The sequence below is a fragment of the Lepidochelys kempii genome, chromosome 3, assembly GCF_965140285.1.
Source record: "Lepidochelys kempii isolate rLepKem1 chromosome 3, rLepKem1.hap1, whole genome shotgun sequence".
NCBI classification, from domain to species: domain Eukaryota; kingdom Metazoa; phylum Chordata; order Testudines; family Cheloniidae; genus Lepidochelys; species Lepidochelys kempii.
Genome location: NC_136382.1, coordinates 178,575,153 through 178,600,568, shown reverse-complemented (window position 1 = coordinate 178,600,568; position 25,416 = coordinate 178,575,153). Strand labels below are relative to the sequence as shown.

At 42.2% G+C, this 25,416-nt stretch overlaps 1 protein-coding gene and 1 long non-coding RNA gene across 4 annotated transcripts in view; one reads left to right on the top strand and one right to left on the bottom strand.

Moving 5' to 3' along the window:
- Positions 1-1,772, bottom strand: part of LOC140909572 (uncharacterized) — an 88,884-nt gene extending 87,112 nt beyond the window's left edge. Inside the window, exon 1 of the long non-coding RNA XR_012158273.2 lies at positions 1,499-1,772. This is a non-coding gene — a long non-coding RNA (uncharacterized LOC140909572). The remainder of the gene's footprint in view (positions 1-1,498) is intronic.
- On the top strand, positions 1,107-24,379 carry CALM2 (calmodulin 2). 3 transcript variants are annotated; one of them, XM_073339144.2, is made up of 6 exons: positions 1,107-1,490; positions 7,168-7,198; positions 19,241-19,384; positions 19,463-19,569; positions 20,493-20,628; positions 23,740-24,379. In XM_073339144.2, the coding sequence occupies exons 1-6, from the start codon at positions 1,122-1,124 to the stop codon at positions 23,766-23,768; spliced, it is 816 nt and encodes a 271-aa protein (XP_073195245.1). In that variant the 5' UTR covers positions 1,107-1,121; the 3' UTR covers positions 23,769-24,379. The 3 variants fall into 3 exon arrangements, with proteins under 3 accessions (XP_073195245.1, XP_073195246.1, XP_073195247.1); XM_073339145.2 differs by lacking the exon at positions 1,107-1,490 and adding an exon at positions 1,773-1,913; XM_073339146.2 differs by lacking the exon at positions 1,107-1,490 and adding an exon at positions 2,580-2,659.
- The last annotated feature ends 1,037 nt before the right edge of the window (positions 24,380-25,416 follow it).

The window sequence follows — 25,416 nt, the reverse complement described above, 5'->3', positions numbered from 1 at the left end:
TCTGTTTGCAGAAGTACGTGAATATGGGTTTACCTGCCTTTATTTTAACACCCAAGTTTGAAAGCTTTGACTCAAGTGACTTGTCCAAAATTACTAAGAGAACCACCATAAAAGCTGAGATTTGAATTTAGATGTACTAGGTTATCATCCTTAAGCACAAGCCCACAGGGTATGTGAAAGAGAGAGAGAATCTCATTCACAATTCAGGGAGAGGAGCTGGAGTCATTACACACATTATTTCTAGTGGTGAAATCTCTCTGATTTATAGAGTGGGCTACATTTTTTTCTGCACTACATTGAGGGGAGACTCCTTTTTGGTTACTCTGTGTGGGGGAAACTATTGAAAATACAGTGAATGGAGAATCTCGGGATTTTACATGAATGGTACTCTCTGGGATGCTTTTTTCAGAATGACTTTGTAGGGGAAGTCTCTAGATTATATGTGAGAGGGCCCCTTTTGGTCATGATGGGAAGGGGCTGTCCCCACTTCACAGTGCATATTAGAGAACTTCTTTGGAGTATTCAGTGTGGGAGAACCCCTCTAGCCTACAACTGGGAAGGAGACTCTCTCTGGTTCACATGTGGCTGTATCTATACTAGAATTTTTAAAAATCTTACTCTCTCGCCAGCATTGGCAGTTGTGACAAAGATGGGAACATTAGTATATACCATCTACCACATTTTTACTATTTAGTGTCTAACTCTGTGCGTCCTCCTCCACTTCATCCCCCCCCCCCCCAGCAATTAAAACCTAGTCAGTGTTGCAGCCCAAACCCTTGGAGTCATGTGATTACATCAAAAGGGGAAAAGTTTCTTGCCTTTATGGTTGTGAAAAGCTTGAGAACGTGAATCAAGCATAAGGGATGTAGTAATATTTGCCTGAGTCCAAAGTAAAACACTGCTTTCACGAGCTGTTTCCGTTCACCTCAAGGGGGCAGGAGACAGGTAACTGCAAGACTCACTCTCTGGAATTCCCCCCCGCACAGCTGCAGTTATGACACCGGAGCGTAGCCACTTGCTACAGACCGAGAGGTTTTCCCCTTGCAGTAAATCCACTCCCTTGGAGAGGTGCTGGCTGCAGCTGCCACGGCGTAGGTCGACCTAAGGACACAGCACAGGGCATGCCACTTCTCCCAGCCCTGAGTGAGGTATCGAGAACCACCGAAGTTCAATACACAGGCGAGGCCTGCGTGGGCGAGGAGAGCTGTGGGCCCGACACACCCTGCCCAACCAGCTACAGCCTGACTCTCTGGGAAGGGAAGGCAGGGAGCTCTCCTGCCATAGCAACTGCACCGGAGGGGGGACGGAGCCGCAATGCGGTCACGAAGGGCCCGGCTGGCCCGGCCCTGCCCGTGCCACCAGCGCCCCGAACCCCGCTCTGCCGCCCGCCCCGGAGCCAAAGTAGGCGCCAAGCCCCGCCCCCCAGGCGGCGCTGCGGGAGGGCGTCGCTTCGAGCCCCGACTGTGCATGTCCGAAGTGACGCATTGCAGGTACGAACCCGCCAATCAGCGCCCTCCTTCGCTCGTTCAGCGCCAGAGATACACTTTCCGAAATGTTCCTCCGCCACGAAAAGTAGCGCCTTGCTCCCGTCGTTCCCCCAAGAGGAACCCTCCTGCTCTCCCGTGTCCGACGCTTTCCTCCGCTGGAGCCTGGGGACAGTGCGGGTTCAGATTCGAGATGGGGGCAGGGTTTGTAGGCAGGAGAGCGGCGAGCCGGAACTCGTTCCTACTCCAGCGACGGGGGTGGGGCGCGGAGTGATCTTGGAGGGGCGTGAGGAGGTTTATGAGGCACTGCTGGGCAGCGGGTTGGGCTCAGTGTGACTGTGAGGCGAGCCGCGGCGTGGATAGGTAGCGAGTGGTTAGCTACAGCGTTTTGCGCTCGAACACCCCCCAGCGCTAGGCCGAGCCACCATGGTGAGTGCGTGGGGGTGGGGTGGACTGCGCGTCCCCTCGGGCTAGCTCCGGGTCCCGGTCCGCGGGGGAGAAGCGGGCTCGCGGGGCGGCGGCGAGTGGGGCGGGAGTGGAGAAAGGGGGCGGCGGGGCAGCGCTGGGGTCTGTGGGGGGGGAGGCGACTCGCGCGCGCGGTCCGACCTTCCCGCCCGGAGCGAGTGGCGCCGGCGCCGATTCAAAATTCAAACTGTCCGGTCAGTTGGCTGCGAGCGCCATGATGCTTGGGGGCGGGGAGGGGGGACAAATAACGGTTTCTCGTGGAAAGAGCACCCTGTGGGGTGCCGGGAGCCGGCAGTGGCGGCACTAGCCGCATCTCGCGCCCCTGGCGCTCGCCCAGCCGGACTTGCGGGGAGCCGTCCCCGAGCACTGGCAACGCACCGCGGAGCCCTACGGCTTGCCGCGGCGCTGGGGAGGGGCTGCCTCCCCGCCCCATCTGTCCCCAGGCTGGCGCAGGGCTCCGGGGCGGGCTCGCCCGGCGGCCCTCGCGCCGGGAGCTTTCTTGCTGTGGCGAAGGGTTTTCACTGCGTTTCGGTGCCGGCTTCCACCCGGACGCTCCTCTCGGTGGCCGCGGGTTTGCTCGTCTCCCGAGCAGACGAGTCCCGCCGGATCTGTTCGCGTCCAGTGTTCCGGACCGGCTCCTGGAGCGAGCGAGTAGCTCTTCTGATGCGTCCAGAGTGAAGTACTTTGCCCAGTAAGAAAAAGCAATACTAGTAAGTGTCTCTTACTGTCCGTCCCATTAAAGGAAAGTTTAGATTTACAGTGCAAAGGAGTCCTTTTTATTTCAGTAGCTGTTTTCAGCGTATCGGTTTGATTTTTTTAAGCCAACCCCTAAAATAGGGTGCTGGCTAAAATGTAACTGTAGTATCCCCTTTTGGTGGGGAAAGATGCCAGTTTAACAAGACTGCAGATTATGCCACTACTCTAGATGAGCTGGACAAATACCAAAACAAATACTGTATATCAGAAATAGGTTCTCAATATAGCAGCGAAAGAATTTAATGCTTACGTTGTCTTGTAGTCTTTTTCCTACCAAACCAAAACTGGATTAGCTTGCAAGAGCCAAGCAAGTTCTTAATATAGAGAAGGGTGTGACCAGGGGACATGGTGGCATCTTCAATATGGCTGTGGTCAGTACCAGCGGACTAAACTTGGTTAAACTGGAGAATGATGATTATTCAAATTGAATGTACTAGACTGTGCATAATGCTTTACCCACAACTCAAGTTGTGACAACATATATGTAATTATATACTAATCCAGCTATCTTGTTGCTGATTTTGTGCTTCCTAGCAGCATAACTGTGTCAGCACTGGTTATAGTTAATAGGTGTTTCACCTAAATTCTAGGTTCTGGAATACAATTGCATCTGTTTCTGTGGCTTTAACTTGTTTCTGATTTGGCTCCTCCACTGCCTGCTGTGGAACTAGCTTAGAACTGTTGAAGTCTGCACAGGATGGCTAGTCCTCTTGTGTAGCTATTGATAGGAATAATCAAAAGGTTTGACTTAACTAGTACACAGTTCTACCTCTAGGGGGTGCATTCACTGTTCAGGAGTTGCACTGTATAGTACTGTAGGTCTTTGCTTTAAGCTCTCTAGTTGCTGTTTTAATCACCTGACCACAGATAAGTTGCTGAACTGCAGCTCTAATCTTGAGTGCCTAACAGAAAAGATTTAAATTGATACCGCAATCTAGCTTGTAAATTTGGAGCGAAACTTTAAGGAAACAACATATTTCAGGGTGCGTTGAAATATATTTAAAAAGTTGGAGGTTTTTGATTGCAAACAAAAAATCATCCCCTTTTCTCACAGATCAACTTAAGCAATTATATTCTTTAAAAGATGATATTTTAGAAGAAAAGTCAGGTGGAGAAGGCTTTCCAGTTACCAGTGGGGGGGGGTAGGAAACTATCCTTGATCACGCTGGTCAGATTATACCTTCAGAACAAACTGATGGGTAAACAAGTGTTCCTGAAGCAAGGTGTGAATAATCTAAAGCCTGTATATACTGGCCTAAGTGCATAGTATGAGCACTGGGAAGTTTTCTAAGGCAACTGTGGTAGTGTCCTATTTCTGTAGCTGCTACTCCAGCTTCAGAACTGAAGGCATAACCTCTGCTATATGCCTCTCGGCTGTATTGGCTTGTGGGGACATATAGCAGCAGACTTGGTGACTACACCTTCAGTTGCTGTATTGCAGCAGTGCCTGCAGAGCTGGGCTCGTCCACAGATGTTTGTTCAGTCCTATCCCACCCACAATGCAATTCTGTTGCTCTTTTTGTTTTACTTTCTGTGACTATACATCTGAGGCTTCAATAGACCGTCTCCCTCTTATTCCAAAACTTCTGTCCACTTCAAGTACTGCCACAAGCAGGATAAATGTTCTGGTTAGTGATCTATTGGATGATTTGCATGGGTCACTTTCAGAGGTAGGAAGTACTTGGAAATCTTAAATTAGGGAACGGGGGAACACTCAACAAATTAGCTGGATTTGTGAACAATATATAGGATTTAGAAACTCCCAGGTACTGACTTGTTGTTTACTAGTGAGTGACATGCTCACTACTTAACTTGTTTGTGGAGTGTTTAATGGGTATAAATCCTCTAACAGAACTGTGGTATATCTGCTCCAGTCTGTTTGAGCTATAAAAGTAACTGGGAAGGTATTGCTTGTTTTGTAGTATGAGCTTTGAATGACATTCTAAAGGCAGACAGCTCTAATTTTGCAAGGATGTTTTCTATAAACTTGACTGGCACTGCAGTATGCAGCAGTGTTTGAAAGTATGCCATGTAAGAATTGGATGACTGTCTGATTCTGTCCAAATTTTGTCTAATACACTTTTTGTTTAAAAAAACTGGACCTGATAAGTCTGTATAGCTTTTTGCATCTGTAGCTAGAGAAGCTTACAAAATAGTGGACATGTCTGTTATTCTGTCAAAGTGAGGTGGTGGGACTTAATTCAGTGCTGTGGGATGGGTCACAGGTGACCTAATGGATGCAATGAACAGCTATTTGATATTTTATTTTTCTGTGGTCATTACTGCATTGTCCATTTACTTTGTAGGCCATGTCTCTTAAATCTGTATCATAGCCCAATTTTCCTGAAGTGCTGGGCAAATTATTAATAATGAAATGGAATATTCAAATTCAGTATAACCCCTGTTTCCACAAATGTCACTCTTCAAAATAAAAAATTGAATACATGAAACTGTTCCCCATTTTTCTTTCTGTAAATTACCTGTTTAATTCATTATTCCTTTTCCAGCAATAGATGGAGTAGATGATTCCCTGGACAAAGATCTTATTTCTCATAAGTGAAATGAGTTTGAGAATAATGGCAACATTAAACTCTAATGTCATGCAGTAGTCCTCCCATTTCTTAGTTTTAAGACTAGCCTTGAAAGACTAGCTTGATCAACTTCACTAAATGAGTGGTCCCAATAAAAATTGGGAGAAGAGAATCAGTGCTGAAATCTCAAATTTTTATACAAGCCTGCTAAGTTCCCTGTAAGTTGGGTGGCCACACAGCAGCCTTCTTTGCATTGTTAAATTGGGCCTATTTTGTGACAGCCTCAGTGTAATGATATAGAGAACCATATTCCTTAATTGTTGTAAAGCTTTAAATATTACTTTGGCTCAGTATTTACTATTCTTTTAAACATTTTACAAAATTACTAATGTTAATTTTAGTGTCAGCGAAGGTATGTACATCTCTAAAGAACCTGCCTGGTGACCTGCCGGGGGAGGGGCTCCCCTCCCTTGGCCCCAATGAGCCTAACTCAACCTGCTGCATCTGGGGTGCCCAAACCCAGCTGGGGTGGCCAGGCCTGGACCTAGCTGTGGCCTGGACCCGCCAGGGAAGGGGTGCCTATCCTGTGGCCGCAGCCCCAGAGAGGCATCCTCCCCTTGCAGCCCAGTTGCTGCCGCGGGAGTCCTCTCTCCTTACCATAGCCCCAGAGCACCCTCCTGCACCTCAAACCTCTCATCCCCAGCTGTACCCTAGAGCCCAGCCTGGAGCCCCCTCCTAAACTCTGAATTCCTCAGCCCCACCCCCACCACATGAATTATGTTACGTGTACCAGTATGAAGGTGATGGTGCACATAACAATTCCCTCTAATTTTTCCCACTCATGTGTGGGATGAACACTGCAAGCCTGCCACAAAAGTAAGAGTTTAGAGTAGCTGCAGATTATTAGGTTAATCTTCTGTCAATGGAATTTTAATGGGTAAATTTCTAGAAATACTCCTTAAAGTTGGAACAGCATGACCTCAGCTGAATGCTGATAATGTCTGAAGCTTATTTAAAGGTCACCTATTTTTGAAAATTAAAGAGACTCTTACTAAACTCCTCATACCATTGCTTTCTGTCGAAAGGGAACTTACTTGAAATTGGCTTTAATACTGTCCTTGTTGCTGGAAAACTGTAAGGCCCCAACACTAAAACTAATTGAAGGTTTATAGGTGTGCAACTTTAAACAAATAGTGGTGCAGAGTTGTACAGGCTGTAATGCAGGATAGATTCAGGTGCCTAAGACAAAAGTCAAAAGGTATTAAAATACAAAATTTAAGACTGTTTTAATCAAACTTGTAAGATAAAAATCTTGTAACCATTTGAATACAAATATCACTAGTAACTTTCAGTACAAGCTGGTTATTTGATCACCAGCCTTTCATACAGGAAGCTTTCAATAGACACATTAAGATCATTTGTTTTAGGAAACATTTTATTTTAGTGATGGCTTTTCTAGTCTCTTCAAAATCTACATTAGTCTGCATCTGAACCTAGCATGGAACTTGGAAGAGAACAATGGACAGACCTTGCATATTAAATTTATAGACTAAACTCCTGTGTCTTCACTATTAATGATACTGATATACCTCTAAACACTGTCTAGAGGGGACTCGATGGCTCAGGAGTCTAGTAATTGGATATATGCTCTTACCTAGGTTAACTGCTCTATATTCAGCCCTGTTCAGTATTTGGTCATTACTAGCTGGTATTTTAACAACCTAGGAAATAAAATGGTGACTAGTCCTGCCGTAGTCAAGATGTATATTTTGAGACTATTTTTTGAATCGGCTCTGTAGCTTTAGGACTAAGCTGGAACATTGAAATGCACTGAGGCTCAGGTACCTAAGAATGAACAGAGATTCACAAGTGAATATGCTTTTGCAAATAAGTATTCTTGCTGGAATATAACATTATTTTTTCTATTATAGGCTGATCAACTGACAGAAGAGCAGATTGCAGGTGAGTTTTGAGATGCTATACTAACAAAAAACGCTACACTTGAAGTTTCACTGAATTGATTTGATCTTAGTTCATGTGGCAAGTCATAATGAGTAAGTTAAATGTCTAAACAGGTGCTGGAACTAGGGGTGCTGCCACACCCCCCTGGCTTGAAGTGCTTTCCACTATATATGGGGCTTACAGTTTGGTTCAGTGGCTATCAGCACCCTCACTATACAAATTGTTCAAGCATCCCTGTTTCTAAATATAGAAAATACAAACAAGAAGTTGCCATCTCTAGTTTGCAAGTGAAACTTAGACTTGGCTTTCCTTTCAGGTAACGTTGCATACAAATCAGTTTGTCTAATTTTGAGATTCTGAATAATAATTCTCTACTTGAAAACAGTTCAGACCCCATAATATTTATTTTAATTATGGGGAAGCCTGTTCTTTCAGTCCTACTTTGCATTGTTAAATTGGACCTATTTTGTGATAGCCTCAATATAATGATTTAGAGCACCATATTCCTTAACTGTTATAGAGCTTTAAATATTACTTTGGCTCTGTATTTACTAACTCTTCCTTTTAACATTAATGATTTTGTAAAATGTTTACTTTAGTGTCAATGAAGGTACTTACATCTCTAAAAGTAAAGCACTAGTTATTGTTCATCTTGAAAGGTGCCTATTTTGTGTAACCAAGCTTTGTCAGTGCTTATTGTAACATCAAATATAAAATCTCATGAACTCTGAGAATTCTGCTTATTACTAATAATTGCTTAGCAGGTCTTGCTGCCTTGTTGCTCATTTGCAAATTCAAGATAGCATAAGAACTAATATTTTAACTTCTTTTGCATCATATTTTAGCTGGGGAACCTACACTATATGCAAAAAGCAGGAATTATGTGTGGAGACGTCTTGCTTAATGCTGTTACTCTTGAAGTGAGTGTGGGTCTAAGAGTTTCAAAAGTACGGTCCAGGGATTAAATTCCCCCACATCCTGAGATAAACATTCACTACTTGCTTGTGGATGGGGTTGCAGGTGGATTGCATGATTATTGCTGGTTTTGCAGAAGATGAACTAACTCGGACTTGACTTAGTCTTCATCTATTACTATATTGGGTTATCTAGCTATACAGAATGCAGATCTTGTTAATGGTTGAGTTTGAATAGGGCATGCTGTTTCAGTAAATACTGTTAAATCTTGAAGTACTTTCCTGCTATTAAAAGTATATTTACATGGTATTAGAATTAAATGTAAAGATGCTCATGTTCAAAATAAACATTGAAATCTAGTCTTACCTGAGTCCTAAGTATAAACAAATAACTGTTACCCATGTTTAAGATTGCTCCTAAGCATTAATTTCATATTCAGAAAAATTAAATTTTAGATGCAAGTAACCCCTTTCCTAGCACAGTTTATATTCTCAAACCTTTGTGTATCCTCTCAGCATTTGTTTTGAGCACAGTTCTGAAACTGAAGAGCAGTGGGACTGTATTGTGTATTTATGCTGAAGTCTGAAAACTCTTGCTAATTTTTGGAAGTTAAACTGACTTATGGACTCCAGAAATCAAAGTCTAAAGTTTTATCTAATGGTTGTAAAATTGATCTTACTGCCATGGTACCTATCTCATTCAGCCTCAGGGCTTTATAGATAGCTGCTTACATCTTTCAACTTTCTAAGGGTTTTATTGCTAAAGATAAGTTTTGTTTGACAGACTATCATATCTACTTGTTGCTTAAATTAAGGCTTCAGTTGTCCTCTCTTACAGGCTGTAGTAGTCTTTGTACTGGTGACCTCTGCGAGGACACAGAAAAGTCAATATCTGACACTTTCAGGGATAATGCAAATGTTGACAGCCCTGTGTTGATTTGATTGGACAGCAATGACTGCCTAATGGCTTTGAAGTCTAAAAGTGAAAAAACAGCTCCGCTTGAGATCTTTGTATTGGAGTAGAGAGTTTGAAAAATAGGTCAATTATGGCTTTAACATGTTCATGTCTAAGGTTCTGTTATGCCAGTCAGACATGTCAAGTTACTGATTCTGTAATTTATGTAAAACATGTACATAATCCGTTTAGTTTACATCACTTTGTCTGCCAGGTTTGATTATGCATGCATGTCAGTGATAAGCTTCTATTGGTGCACTAAGAGAAAAAGAAATGGATCTACAGGTGTTTAGGATCTTTCCATCATTTGATCTGTCTAGTTTCATCTTGAAAATTCACATTTGTCTGAGTACACTTTTAGTGGGTTTTTTGTGTGACAGCTCTTTTGCAGTCAGTAATATGGGGGAAATAATGGTGTTTCCATGACACTACAGCATTTACAAATGTACTTGATGCAAACAAAGACACTTGTGGAAGAGCCAGTGCAGATTCTCTAGCCAAATGGAGAAATTTATCTGTACATAAGTGTGGCTGTCTAAGCACACTGTTAAATCTTGAGAGAGTAAAATTTGATGGAGATCTTCTCAGGAAGATAATGCGCAGCCTGGGAATAAAAACTGGATTGAAATTGTGGTTCTGACACTTCAATTTTATTTCCCAAAACTTTATATCTGAGATGCACTCTGAATATGTGGCATACAACTAGTAACTGCATTGTGTAGTAAACGTACTTCAGTGCATCTGAGATGGCAGTGGGGGGCTTGGGTTCTTCAAACCTTCACTTCTCAGACAAGTGAAGTGGCAGCTTATTCAACAAATGTCTTCATCTATGTTAGACTAGGACAACTGGTATTATACCAGGTGGCTTGAGACCCAAAAATACTAGTGTTGAGACTTGGATTTCACATTGGAAGATTGTGCTGAGACAGTCCAGTTGACCCCTCTTGATTCAACAATAACTTGATAGTGATGCCCACATTTAATCCTGAAGTCCCTGTGATATGTAGTTGGAGGAAGGCTTCTGAAGAGTTAGGTCATGTCTACACTACACAGCTTTTAGTGACATGACTGTGTCACTACAGCCATTCCATTAAAAGTCATGCAGTGTGGCCACTATTTGTCAGCTCTCCTGCTAACAATCTGTCAGCACAGGTGGCATTTACATTGTCAGCAGGAGTGCTCTCCTGCTAACAATGTGCTGTTCATGCTGGCACTTGTCACAGCAAAACTTCTGCCTTTTGGGGGAGGGGAAGGTCAACACCTCTGAAAGACACAAGTTTTGTCATTCAATTGCCTGTGTAGACATAGCCTTAATGGCAGAGGTTGTCTCACAATGATATAGAGAAAGCTTGAAACTTTTTCATGGCTGTTTAGAAAAGTTATTGGCTTTATTAAAGCACTTGAAGTCACAGTAGGTATAATTAGTCTGAGTTTTGACAGCTTGGTGGAGCCATGTGGTCTTAATTTATGCTGAAGTTACTGCTTGGTACAACAAGTTACCTTTTCTGCTTTATGGATGATATGTGGATTGGACTGTTAGCTGGAAGAGGTCAACAAGAATAGTGGCAGAAACTCTGGGAACAAACAACTAATTTCTGGAAATAGTTGGTCTACCTATCTAGCATACCACGTCTGAGTAGGAGCTATCTTTCTTGGCTGACCCAATCTGGGAAGGAGATACTGGGGACCAGATCGACAAAGGGACTTAGGAGTTACAACCCCTAGAAAATCAAGAAAACAACACTGAGGTCCACAAAGCCTGAGTTTCAGATGCCTAGGCTTCCCTCTTCAATGAATGGGGAGAGAGAGGTGCCTTTGAACAGGAGTCAAAAGCCAGCAAAATAGGTGGAGAGATTCCTAAGCCATCCAATGGTAGATGATGATGAGTGGGACATATTCTAAGCCCTATCCTTCTCTTGGAGATAGGCATCTAAATTTGGACTGCAATTTGCAGAAGGCAGCTCTTTGCCAAGGAAGATGAAAGAGAAGTAGGTGTCTTAACTCACCACCTCCACCAGAGGAGGTGGTATCAGTGCCCACCTTCTTTTAAGCCAGTAGTTAGAACATTGACCTGATATGTGGGAGACCAGATTCAATTACCCCCTCAGGCAGAAAGTGTGGAGGTGGTGCCTTTTCCTATGCATAGATCTTGAATGGTACCTGCTCCAGTGGGCAGCCTCTGAGCATGCCTACTTTGGCCCCACATGCAACTTAGGCAACTGAATCTCTGGGGCTTGCACAGGAGCTAGTCCTCTGGGCACCTAGAGAGGCAGCAGTGCACATGCACAGTCAAACATAGATCCCCTAGGGAACCCTGACCCCAAGAACTTAGTCAGTTTAGACACCTACAGTTTGGGTGGGAGGCTTATGGAGCCTAAAACTAGGAATCAGGCACCTGAATACCTTGTGGATCAGTGTGTGGGTCTATTAGTGGAGGAGACCGCTACCTTGTCCAGTAGGAGGGCAGGGTACTAGTACATCTGAGATGATTAGGAATTGGCTCAGGAAGCTGTCCTAACAATAAACTAACTTGCTACTTTCCCTTAATTGAGTATTTGACTGTCCAAAAATAATTGGACAGTTGACTTGTCAAATATTGGTCAAACCAGGGTGGATTTGATTTAAAACACTAGTCGGGAAGACTCAATTTAATCATAGGTTTCAGAGTAACAGCCGTGTTAATCTGTATTTGCAAAAAGAAAAGGAGTACTTGTGGCACCTTAGAGACTAACCAATTTATTTGAGCATAAGCTTTCGTGAGCTACAGCTCACTTCATCGGATGCATACTGTGGAAACTGCAGAAGACATTATATACACAGAGACCATGAAACAATACCTCCTCCCACCCCACTCTCCTGCTGGTAATAGCTTATCTAAAGTGATCACTCTCCTTACAATGGCCCACCTTGATTATCATGCACATTAGATAAGCTATTACCAGCAGGAGAGTGGGGTGGGAGGAGGTATTGTTTCATGGTCTCTGTGTATATAATGTCTTCTGCAGTTTCCACAGTATGCATCCGATGAAGTGAGCTGTAGCTCACGAAAGCTTATGCTCAAATAAATTGGTTAGTCTCTAAGGTGCCACAAGTACTCCTTTTTTCCATTTAATCATGGTTTTCTACATAAGTGCATTTTTGTTGGTTGTTATAACCTAATACATATTCTTCACAACTCCAAGATGTAGGTTTCATTTTTAGAAGATACACACTATACATTTTTCAACTGATTTATTTTGAAAATGTTTCAGATTAGTTTTACAGCTATATCAGAAAATGAATGATTGGTTATTTCATTTACCAAAGGTAATTGAAGCAGTTCACCTCTCAGTGACTTCATAAATATCTCCAATTCAACAGGTTAATCATTAATATTTAGAGGATTTTCTTGCCATCCTGTATTAGGAGGAGAACATCATGAGGCAGACATTTAGTTGTTTTCTTTAACTAAAACATTAAGTATTCTGGGTTTTTTCTTCAACAGCAAACATAATAATTTAACAAAACAAGCATATGTCCCTCGCTTCTGACATTTATCTCCAGACTTATTCTTGTCCAGATCTATTCCACCCCAATAATCTTCTGTTTGTTGAACTTTCTGAAACTTTGCACTTTTAGAGAGTGGTAAGGGATTGACTGTGAACACAAATTTGCAGAGGCACAATAGAGTTGAGGTCTTATTTCTCACTTCTCTTTATTTAATTATTTAAAAACATTTTTGCTGTTAACAAGCATGTTCCCTCTGGAGACACATCCACAGTTCTCAAACTGCAAAACTAAGCATCTCTGATGGTATCTTCTAGACCGGGATGGGCAGACTTTTTGGCCTGAGGGCCACATCTGGGTGGGGAAATTGCTTTCAGGGCCATGAATTTAGGGCAGGTGGTTGGAGTGCACTCCGGGAAGAGGCTGGCACCATGTCCCTGCAGCCCCTGGGGGGGGCACAGAGGGCTCCATGTGCTGCACTTGTCTGTGGGTACCTCCCCTGAAGCTCCCCCCTCCAGACCACAGGAACGTGATGCCGGCCGCTTCCCAGAGCAGGGCCCACGGTGCTACAGGGGTGGCAATCCTGCAGGCCCAATCCAAAGCCCTGAGGGGCCAGAGTCAGCCTGTGGGCTGTAGTTTGCCCACCCCTGTTCTAGACTGAGCACTGAGTCCCATTGGGTAGCTAGAAAGATTAACCTAAATAATGTAAAGAGAAGCCTGTGGAACCCCATAAGATTGGGTCCCAAATCCATGAACTATTGGAACTCATTTACAAAACATAAACATTACATGAATATATTGTCTCATTCTATAGAATTTATCATCCCTATTCCATGATGAGATATCTTTGAGCTATAATGTATCTTAATTAAAACTATCTTTAGATAAGTTTTTCCTCAAAGCATTTTAGCAAAAGTCCGATTTTTAAAAAAAACAAGATTTTTATCCACCATGGGTCAAACATTGTCAAATGATCAAAGTTTAAATCACTAACAATATCCTAGAATAGTATCAGAGCAAGACTTTATGGTCTGCAATAGGCTTAGCCATAGCCTTGTACTTAAGTAACTTATTTGTAATTAGGCTTAACTGAGTTCCTTTAACATAGAAAATGAAGAACACAATGAAGTGAAATTCTTAAATGAGTTACATTCTTTAGCAGTGTTAGGTTAGTATTTAAATATGAATGTTCAAGACTGAAGTTACAAAAGAAAAATTAAATGAAAATAAAACTAATAACTATATAGTCATTTTTAAATGCTTGTATGCTAGGTAGGAAGTTGGGCAGCTCTTCAAGCAGCCTGATGGCTGTGCATCTTTTCTCTTTGTTGGGGAGGAGGCTTAAGGTTGGTCTGCACTGAAAATTAGATGGACCCAGCTATATCGCTCAGTGGTCTGAAATCCACACCCTTAAGTGACATTGATAAGTTCCTGTGTAGACAGCACTAGTGCAACAAAGTTCTGCCATCGACCTACCTACAGCCTCTCGGGTGCGTTACCCACCTCAATGGGAAAACCACTCCTGCTGACGTAGATATGACCTATACCAGTGGCCTCCAAACTTTTGAGGGTCATGTCCCCTTTTCCCCGCTTCGGGGCCAGGAGCAGGCTGGGGTAGGGCACAGGGTAAGGTGGCTAGGGGCCAGAGTTGCAGGTGGGCCACAGTTGGGGCCGGCGGCTGGGGGTGACGGAGCTGTGGGCAGGCCACAGTGGGGACTGGCAGCCGGGCCACTGGCCAAGTGCAGAGCTGTACCAAAGCTGGGACAGGGTCAGGCATGGACCCAGAAGCTGGGGCAGGGCTGGAGTAAAGCTATGGGTGGGGCTGGGCTTGGTGGTGCTCCCTTGCCTGGCTTGGTCTGCTGCAATCCCCCGAATGTTCCTCCGCACCCGCTTAGAGGGGCGCATCTCAGTTGGGGGTCCTCTGGTGTACACTGAAGCACTATAGCGTTTTAAGTGTAGATAGGTCCTTTGTGGTTGTAAACCCTTTCCACTCCCTTCTGAGTTAACATCTGTATGTTTGTCTAGTTAGCTTAAATTGCAAGACCTTCAGGGCAGGGACTGTCTTAACTTGTTAATGTGCTTTGTAAATGGCCATGTGTATTGTATATATTTGTATGCCAGGCCCACATGCAATGTTTGGTTCAAATCTATTAGAACAATCAAGATACTTAACTTTCAGTTAGTTCATCATTTTTCAACAGATGTCATTAGCATGCACTGAAAGGAGTGATCAGGACACTTAGACTGCATCATGGTGCCATCCAAAGCATAGGCCACTACCTACATCAGGGCATTCTTGCTGGAATATTTGACTGGTCAATTGACCAGCTTGCCAAGCCTACTCTGTTTTGGGGGAAGACTGAGAAAGTGGTAGCAAAAATGATTATGTAAAAATAGGTTTGGTATTTTTATTTGCCTCCTGCTTTTTGATCCTTTAGGATGCACTGGGGTCACATTTTGAAACTTTCTCCACAGCCACAAGGGCTAGATGTGAGGTCCACAGGTGCCTCCAGAAGTCCAGGTAGCCATATTGGCCAAGAATGTATGTTCATGTATGAGACCTGGCCAGGAGTCTGTCTTCTCTCTGTGATGCAGCTCTTGTCACAGTTAGCCATGGCTTTGTGATCTCCAAATTGACCTATTGTAATGTGCTTTACTTGAGGCTATTCCTAAAGACCATTTGGAAACTTCAGCTGGTACAGAATGTAGTTGCCCACTTACGCTTACTATAGAAAACAGTACTGTTTTATACCTTTGCTCTATTAAGAGATTACACTGGCTTCAAACATTTTCATACTCATCATTATTCCCACCATTGATCCACAGGCTTTTACACATATTCAGGGTCCTATTTCCTAGACTTTATCACTGCTGTAGTGGAGGTGGGAGCTGGTGCAGCACAGCTGGGCTGTTGAGGTTTTTATAATGGGGGGGGGGGCTCAAAGAAAATTGAGAAACCCTGTTATAGTGCACTTCTGATCATTTTCTATTAACATATGACTGCTCACTTCAGTAAAAGTATGGTTAATTCACATTTTAACAAGTGCCTTGGGACAGTGACTTTCAACGTTTCCAGACTACTGTGCCCTTTTCAGGAGTCTGATTTGTCTTGTGTACCCAAGTTTCACCTCACTTAAATGACTTGCTTACAAAATCAGACATAAAAATGTGTCGTCATACTATTACCTTAAAAATGGTTGCTTTCTCATTTTTATCATATTATAAAATTGGAATATAAATATTCTACTTCCATTTCAGTGTATACTATATAGAGCAGTATATAAACAAATTGTATGAATTTTTAGTTTGTATTGATTTTGCTAGTGCTTCTTATGTAGCCTGTTGTAAAACTAGGAAAATACCTAGATGAGTTGATGAACCCTCTGGAAGATCTTTGTGTACATGTACCCCAGTTGAGAACTACAGGTGCCTTGGGATATTCAGCATGCAGTGTATGAGTCTTAGGGCTTGTCTACACTGGCAATTTACAGCGCTGCAACTTTCTTGCTCAGGGGTGTGAAAAAACACACCCCTGAGCAAGAAAGCTTCAGTGCTGTAAAGCACCATTGTAGACCGTACACCAGTGGTGGAAGCCACGCTAGTAGCTATACCCCTTGTGCAGGTGGTTTGGTTTAAGAGCGCTGGGAGAGCACGCGCGCGCTCGCGCTCTCTCTCTCTCTCTCTCTCCAAGTGCTCTGCTGTGACCACACAAGCCACATTAAGCTGCAGCAGTGCTTTATAGTCTAATAGACTAGCCCAAAGTCATCTAAGTAGTTGATGACACAACTTACTGTGACTACTGCAGATGGGTGTGTAAGTGAGAACTCTCTTGGAATACTTCCTGTTGAGAAACTTAGCATCATTCAGGGGTGTGGATTTTTCCTCTGTTAAACTGACCTAACACCTGGTGTGGACAGCACTTGCTTGGCTGGGAGAACTTACCTTGTTGACCTAGCTACCGCCTCTTGGGGAGATGGCCTGCCTTATGCTTAGCTGGCAGAATTTTCATAACTTAGTCATTAAGGCTCAAACTAGCTTCATGCAAAGAAAATGTGAATTTAGTAGTAAAACTTCACTTTTAAGTTTAAATCGGGTGCCTGTTGCTAAAGGCAGATGGTTTTTGGTATGGACTCCAACAGCTTCATTACTGGCTTGTGCAGCCAAACAGTGTTTCTCGTACTAATCTTCACTGGGGAATGTACTTGGTATTTGGGAGTGCTTTCAGGTAGCAGAGAGGCATTTGTCTCTAAACTGATCCTTAATCACAACTTTTTAGGGCTCTGAAGGCTTACTTTGAGCAGTGCTAGAGCTGGAGCAAATAAATACCTCCTGGAAATACTCACAATTGCACTTAACCACCTGAGTGGATTGATTGATATTTCTAGTGAAGAGTAAAGTGCAACTGAGCACTCAGAAATTGAGCTGTAACTAGTCTACAAGTGTACAAGAGCCAAATACTTCTGAATTTTTTTCACTTAAGGATGAAAGGTTGCTGTTCAAAGGCTACTTTTGTCTAGGATATTGTAGCTGAAATAGCTGTAACTGCCTACTTCAATAATGTAGATGAAACATCACTAGCACTTTTGTACAGTAGTATATGAAAAGGCTGCTAATGAAGTGTCAATCTTTTGTTCCTGTCTACTCTATTTTCAAATCGTTCCTGTGGTTTAGTGACTTATGGTGCTGATGGTCAAAGTCTTAAACATGGCCTTGCTTGGTTGTTTGCCAAGTGGGTCAAATAATGTGAGTTGACCATCTATTTGACCAAAGTCAAATGCTGAAATATTTAACAAGAATGTCCTGATTTAGGTGGCCATTTTCCTTTTGATTGCATCATGATGCATTTTCATTTTTATAATTCATTGGTTTACATTTGACTTAAAACTCAAGTGACTTGTTTTTGAATTAGGCATAAGTACCAGAGGCTCCTCTGGTTTCTCATCATAAGAGATGGCTTGAACCTGCTGCTTTTGAGTATCTTGTGTAACAGGACTTACCAGTTAAACCTCCGCAAGTGGACTTGATAGGGTTTATTCACTTCAGGCATGCTTCCTTTAGATCAGCAGAAGTAGAGAATTTAAAGTAGAGCCATCCAGAAATTGGCTAAGATGGAGTATAGAATACACTAATGCTAGGGCTAATCAAACAAATTTGGAAAACTTACTCATTTCCATAGAAATTGTTTAATTTTCACTGCTACTAGTTCTAATACTAAACTTTAATCTATGGCTAACCCTTTCATATTAGAAAAATAGGCACATTTCTTAAACAACTCCTTCAGTTAGGGAGAATGCTCACTAGGTACTGACAGATGGCCTTCCACTTTTATGAATGAAAGGATTGAGTTACATTTAGGGTTTCCAGTTCTAGTCGAAATTCGCTCCAGCATATATTTAAGAGCTTTTCTCAGACTTACTATGCTCTACTTCAAACTTTAATTGAATTGTTCTGTAGGTAAGCCTGGTAGACCCAAAGACTTTGCTGGGAGATTTCTACTCCTGGGGGAAATCTGCACATATGCAGAATTTATGTCCCCTGCAGATTTCTTTGCTTCCCCGCAGAAAAATGACTGACTTTCTGATGGGGAAGCCACAAGAGCAGGGTCATGACCCTCCCCAGCAGTATGTTTTGCGTGCCCAGGGCAGCCAGCAGAGAGGTAAATGACTGTGGGGCAGAGGACAGGACTGGGGAAGACCCAGCTGGTGGCTTCTACCCTGTTCCGGGTTCAGCTTCTAGTCCTGGCTGCGCTGAGGACGATGGGACTTCCTCTTCCCCTGCACAGCATCTGGGTCAAACCCATCCCCAGATTTCTCCCTTAGCAAACTCTGTAGCCCCTGCCCCTCCCTGCACACATCACTCCTCAGCTGTAGAGAGATCACTGTACGGGGAGCTGCTCCCCCATCCACCCAATGCTTGTGCATCCAGACCCTCCCAAAGAGCCTCACTCTGCTGGACCCATAATCGCCCCATTCCCCCTGTACCTGGACCACACCAATGAGCCACCTGCACGTGGATCCCCAAAGAGCCTCACTCTGCTGGACCCATAATCGCCCCATTCCCCCTGTACCTGGACCACACCAATGAGCCACCTGCACGTGGATCCCCACTGAGCCCAAACCGTCTTCACCTGGACCCCCTGCAACATCCCATAAACATTGCACCCAGAACCCCCCAACAAGCCCCTGTGCAGCCAGATTGCCCCGCACCTGGATTCCCCCACCGAGCTGCCTGCACCCAGATTGCTTCACACAGAACCTTATCAACCCACTCCTGGATCCCTCCACACTTGGACCCTGCCAGACTGAGCCTGCCTGCCTGCATCTCACATGGAGTGGCAGGGCCCTGGGGTGTTTCTGGGGCAGGCCTGGTCCTTGGGCTGTCAGTGTTGGGTGCAGCCTTGCTGCTGAGTCTGTGTCCCTGTGCTCCCCAATGCCATGGTGGAGCCGCCACGTTTATTTTAAAAAATTTGCAGGATTTAATTTTTTGGCACAGAATGCCCTCGGGTAATTTTTCCTCAAAGCAAGGGCTCTAGATACAGTATTCAGTGCCTGAAATAACTAATAACCTGCCTAATCTAAAACAGGAAACCATAAGTGTTTGTAACTGATCACAGGTGATACATCTTGACTTTTTGATTAGTCATTTCAAATTAAATTGGTTTTAATAATCTCTTGTCTCGTCAAACAGAATTCAAAGAAGCCTTTTCACTATTTGACAAGGATGGTGATGGTACTATAACAACAAAGGAATTGGGGACAGTGATGAGGTCACTTGGCCAAAACCCCACAGAAGCTGAGTTACAGGATATGATCAATGAAGTAGATGCTGATGGTAAGCTTTCTAAGAAGCAATTTGTTGAATATAAACTTCTTAAATGTGTTACTAATAACAGAATTAATTCTCTTGCAGGCAATGGCACAATTGACTTTCCAGAATTTCTGACAATGATGGCAAGAAAAATGAAAGATACAGACAGTGAAGAAGAAATTAGAGAAGCATTCCGTGTGTTTGATAAGGTACTAAAGTATCGTATAAGGTTTGCAAGTTAGTTGAGGGATTGAATAAAACAAATTCCAAATAACTCTTACTACTAAATCCCAAATGACTAGTCTAGAAATTCTATATACAGTAGTAAGATCATACCTAGTCACTACCAATTGCCACTATTGTTGGACTTTGGATGATCCTCTCATGTAACAAATAGAAGGCCTGGACATATTTTAGGTGCTAGTCAATGGGAAATTACTCCTATTTGGGGTGATTGTGAAATCTTAATAAACTTCATTGGGAGGCATGTTACAACACTTAATGTACATGGGGAGATCCCTTTCAGGAGTGTCACGCAGTAGACAAATTTCAGGAGATACTTCAGTAAGGCACTCGGGTGCCTATCTAAATGGTCCACATACTTGTTGTAAGCTGGAAATTATATCCTAGCTTCCATAAATTTACAGGCTCTCAGCAGTATGAAACACTTTGGCTGCAACTCCATGGATTTTTTTAGATATATTCAAATGCACTAAAAACTGCTTAAATTCAAACAATGGCTTGTTCCTTATACTTACGAATGTACAATATCAAAGTAGGGTTGCGAACAGCCACAACTTACTGCTTGTACATAATTGTTTATAGAGGAAACATCAAATCAGACCAGTTAGATTTTCTTGAATGTTATAGCTGATATGATATGCATGTTAAGTCAGTTGTACAGTTAATTTATTGGCTTTTACTTATGAATTACTGAGGTACTACTGAAAACAATTCTGACGTGGTCACTTCCCTTCTGGAAGTGGTGTTGTGATGGAGAGAGCAATTAGCGACTCTTCCATTCTAGAGAAGATCCTACTTCTTGTCTAGAAGTACTGTATGTAGAGTAATTTCAGAGGTTATTTGGTTCACATTGAAATTCTCTTTAAACAGTTTAAACTTGTTTCTTTAGGATGGAAATGGTTATATTAGTGCTGCAGAACTTCGCCATGTGATGACAAATCTTGGAGAGAAGCTAACAGATGAAGAAGTTGATGAGATGATTAGGGAAGCAGACATTGATGGTGATGGTCAAGTAAACTATGAAGGTAAATTTCACTAGAAACAATGCATTCTTGTTTTCTGATCTGAGGAGCTACTTGGTGGATAAGGATGACCTGAAGTGTTCAGCTGAAGTCGAGCTTCATTCAGCTACACCAGACGACTACAAGAATTTGTTTATGTAGGAAATATCTCCTCAATGTAGGGATTTTTATGGAGAAGGGTACTTAACTGTATATATTTGGTACAATTTAAATCACTCCAGCTCCTCAAATACTTGCATAAGTGATTCTTTGGCTCCCAATTATAGATACGAGTTTATTGCTGCTTTTACTTCTAGAGATGAAGGATGGCAGTGGAACCATTATAAAGACCTGTTAAATTCAGGTGACTAATGCAGTGTCTCAAAATCCTTCCCAAAACTAACTCAACCAGAACCAGTAGCTCCATCCAGTATAATGTTGTACCGAGTGAGGTGAGTTTTTAACTGGTGATTGTACATGTATTTAGCTCTGCCCCAATTTAAAGCGATTCATCTGAAAACCATACTAGGAAGTCTAGTCCATTGAAGTCTTTAGTCAAGAGTTAAATCTGAATTCTTACACCTGCAAAGTTAGTTAAATGTCTTCAATTTGAGGAGAAAATTCCTTAAACCCTGTACTCTAAAGAACTCTAGACTTAACAAATATATATATAAAGCATTTCATGTGAAATAGTACAGCAGTGACCTACTTATACCAGGTTTGTGTTCCTTGGTCACTGGTATCCCAAGACTCTTTACTTGTTAAATCCATTAAAATTTTAAATTTGAGTGCTTGGTCATGTGTTCATAGTGTCAAAGGGTTACTGTTGTTTGAAATGAAGCTGGATAGTGTTAGGATTTCATTTTATCCTTTGGAATTATACATATTGTAAGGACCCTAGTTGATCTCATGTCCACAGATAACTTCTAGCTCAACTCTAGGGCAACAAAGGGAGTCTTTATGGATACCTAAAAAAGAATCAAATCCTTCAGTTGTAATAGTCCTTAATATTTCTAGTCAGCTAAGATATACAGAAAGGTGTGTAATCTCAAGCTTTTGCTTTGGAGTGAGAAGCCATTTAAGTTGTTATAGACATGCTGTTAATGGGTCCAAAGTTGCTACTCCAATTTATATTGCAGTAAAAGAGGGTAAGCAACCACCATTTAGACTTCTAGCAATTAGTGTACAGAGTTACAGAAACAAGCAACTATCAATCCTATATATAGCCAGTTATTTCCATTTTGACAAAGTCTAGCACTAGTCCCTGTACTCTCTCTACATCTGAGACTATTTTTCACAGAAAAGGTTCCACTTTTCCTGAAGCAAAAAGGCAAATTTTTAGAGGGCAGCTAACATTAAGCACACTCTAATGGCCAGGACCAAATAAATCATGTTTCACTATATACATAAAATCTAGACCCTGAGAGCTCTATTTTAGTAATTGGGTTTCTTTCCTTTTCTTCCCCCTTATGAATGGCTAGTCCCCTCCCTTGAAGCTGAAGCAGAGAAATTAGACCAGAGTATGAAGAAAGCACATGCAATTAGGCACTGAGATCCTGCTCCACCTCTCCTGCCATTCTTCCTTCTCCTAACAAGAGAAGTGTGCTGCTCATTTGGGAGAGCAGGTCCCCTTTCTTCCAGCAGTCTTTGTGGCTCCTTCTCCCTGTGCTTCTCAGTGGCTAGTCAATACCCAAGAGCATGCCAGTTGCCCTCAAACTCCACCCCATCAGCATGCTCATCCCTAGGTCAGTGAGACCAAGATTCATAGATTCTGAGGTCAGGAGGGACTATTGTGGTGGTGTTTTCCGACCTGTGTAACACGTCATAGAAATTCCTCAAAATAATTCCTAGAGCATATTTTTAGGAAAAGCAGTCAGTCTGGATTTAAAAATTCGGTGATGGATTCTCCATCAAGACCCTTGGTAAATTTGTTCCAATGGTTAATTACCCTCGCTGTCAAAAATGCACAGTATGAATTTCTCTAGCTTCAACTTTCAGCCATTGGATAGTGTTATATCTTTGCTGTATTGGTAAACAAAATAGTTAATGGGTTCTTGATGTAAATATTTAGGCTGTTATCAAGTCACCCCTAAACTGTCAACTGCTTCATTGGTCCATATTGCAGCCTCTTCTGTGCAAACACAATAAACTAGTTATTTCAATTTTGTATTTCATGGCAGTTAACAATCAGTCTCCTATGAAAGTGATTGGTAATGCGGTCTTTGCCCAATCAAAGCTGGTTGGGTAAAATAGTAAAACAAAGGGCAATAGTATTGTACAGAGTGGAAGTCTCCAAAGCAGACAAATATCTGCAGCTGCTAAGCATTTGCTAAAGATCTGTCAAAGAAACCTGAAGACTTAATTATGGCCTTCTAGAGGCTTGCTAGAAATATTTCCTAACTGTGGTATGAGGTGTAAGATAAGGCCCCAAAACGCTGTGGGACTCAATACCACAAATGTCCTTATGTTTAGTGGGACAAGCCAACCCCCAGTAAGTTTAGAACTAAAACTGTAGCAAATGATATGCTGATATGCAGGTCACAGGGTTCTCCTGGAATAGTGCTGGAGAAGATAGCCTAACTTCAAACCCCTTCCTGCAAGAGACATCTCAGACATTGATTAGGAGTATCAGTTCTATGTGAAACAGCATCAAGGTATTTAAGAAGCCAACTCAGAGTTCCTCCTACACAAGCATTCAGGTCTTGAACAGTTCAGGCAAACAATGCACATTACAACAAAGCTTAAACTTCTTCATAATTTATAAACACTAGCAGCCTATTTAATTTTAAAACCAGGAAAAAATATCCATCTCCCTTTCTATTTCATATAAGAAGTCTTGAAGTTTAAATCTCATCAGTGTGATAGATTTGCTTGCTTTGATCTGCTTAGCTCTTGGAAGGCTCCAGACTGCTGTCCCTGTATGGCCCAGGGTCCTAATGAACAGCTCAGCCTACCATTAGGGAATTTTTTCCCAAGAATCCCCTGCAACATTTCATGAACGCCCAGGGGTTCACAAACCCCATTTTGGGAACCACTGGTGTAGAGGGAGATTCCTTTCTGTTCTGAGAGCCTGTAGTCTAATTGCATAAGAACTTAGTTTGAGAGATACTAATACAACTCTCTTTTCCTTTGCAGAGTTTGTACAAATGATGACAGCAAAGTGAAGAGATTGTACAGAATGTGTTAAATTTCTTGTACAAAATTGTTTATTTGCCTTCTCTGTTTGTAACTTATCTGTAAAAGGTTTTTCCCTTACTGTCAAAAGAATATGCATGTATAGTAATTAGAATTCCATTCCTCCATGTTTTTCTCCCTTTATCTTACTGTCATTGTTCTGATAATTTTTTGGAAAATTGATCAAAGTAACAAATGTTGCATGTGGCTTACTCTGGATATTTAAGCCCTTCTGCACATCTAAAGTTAGTTGGAGTTGATCAAATGTGGGAACATCTGGGTTATGCCTGTTAAAGTAGCTTTCTTTAGGAAACTTAGCATGTTGTTGAAATGTGGAGCCTTAACTCTGCGTGGACTATTGATAGTTAACAATATGAAACTTAAAAGTTGCACTATTGCAAAACGGGTGTATTATCCAGGTACTCGTACACTATTTTTTGTACTACTGGTCCTGTACCGGAAAAAAACATTTTCTCCTATTACTATGCTTTTTAAACTTTGTTTAGCCACTTATTTTCAGAAGAATCTGCTTATGGCACAATTTGCCTCAAATCCATTCCAAGTTGTATATTTGTTTTCCAATAAAAAAAATTTCAATTTACCCATATTGTTTGTGTATCCTTGTATTATTTATGGTATTAGACTGGCAACTCTACAATGAGTTTAATAACCTCTACAAGTAAATCATGATCTGCATGCTGAGTGGATTAGATATTTGTTAAAATGACTTGTAAAGAATGCTGAGAACTAGTGTCTTGGGGAAAGTGGCCATTTTTATCATGTTAATCCTAAATTTGGAGAAACTATTCCAGATAGTTCTGTGACTTCAATATTTTGTCTGGAAGGCTGGAACTTTAATAAAACGGGTTGCTATGGTCTGACTCCCTGCCCACCATCTGAAGCCTTTCTGCTGTCATACGGATGACTCTAGTTGACCTAATTAAAATTGTTTGCTTTCCTTGCGACTGATGGGACTTTGTCAATACTAAAGATCTTGAGACTAGTAATTTTATCAAAAGGAAACTCCAGAGCGCATGTGCTTGTAAATACTCTAGTGTTAAGACTTAGACTTAGTAACTTTTTGAAATACCTGGCCTTAGATTAAGAGAAGTCCTGTTCTACAGATTGGCCATGATTGTGGATTGTAGCCATTAGCAAAGTTGAGATGTTACAATAAGCAGGACACAAAGTTATTTCACTTGGATAAGGACTAATTTAATGGAACCCTGAACCCTACATGTACCACAACACTGAAGGCACCATGTATGTAGCTCTACTCTCAGCTGCATCACATCTTTCATTTGGAACAGCAGTAATGGCAGAGGGCCCCTCATCCCAGAGGGGTAGGAGTAATAGCTGAGGGCCCCATTCACTCAGTACTTACACCATCGTTTAGGCAGGTGTATGTGGCTTTCTGTGCTCTCCTCCTGCCACATAGTCTTGGAACAACATCAAGTGCCTTTTTCCTTTCTATTCCACGCCTTGGATTTGTGTAACATTACATTGGTTTTAGGTAATCATTTCTCCTGCTAATTTACATGCTTTTAGTTTACCCATGAATGGCTGTTGTGTAAAAAGTATATACATATCCTGAAAGAGCTTGAAACAAGGCCAGGAACTAAATTATTGAGGGTACTG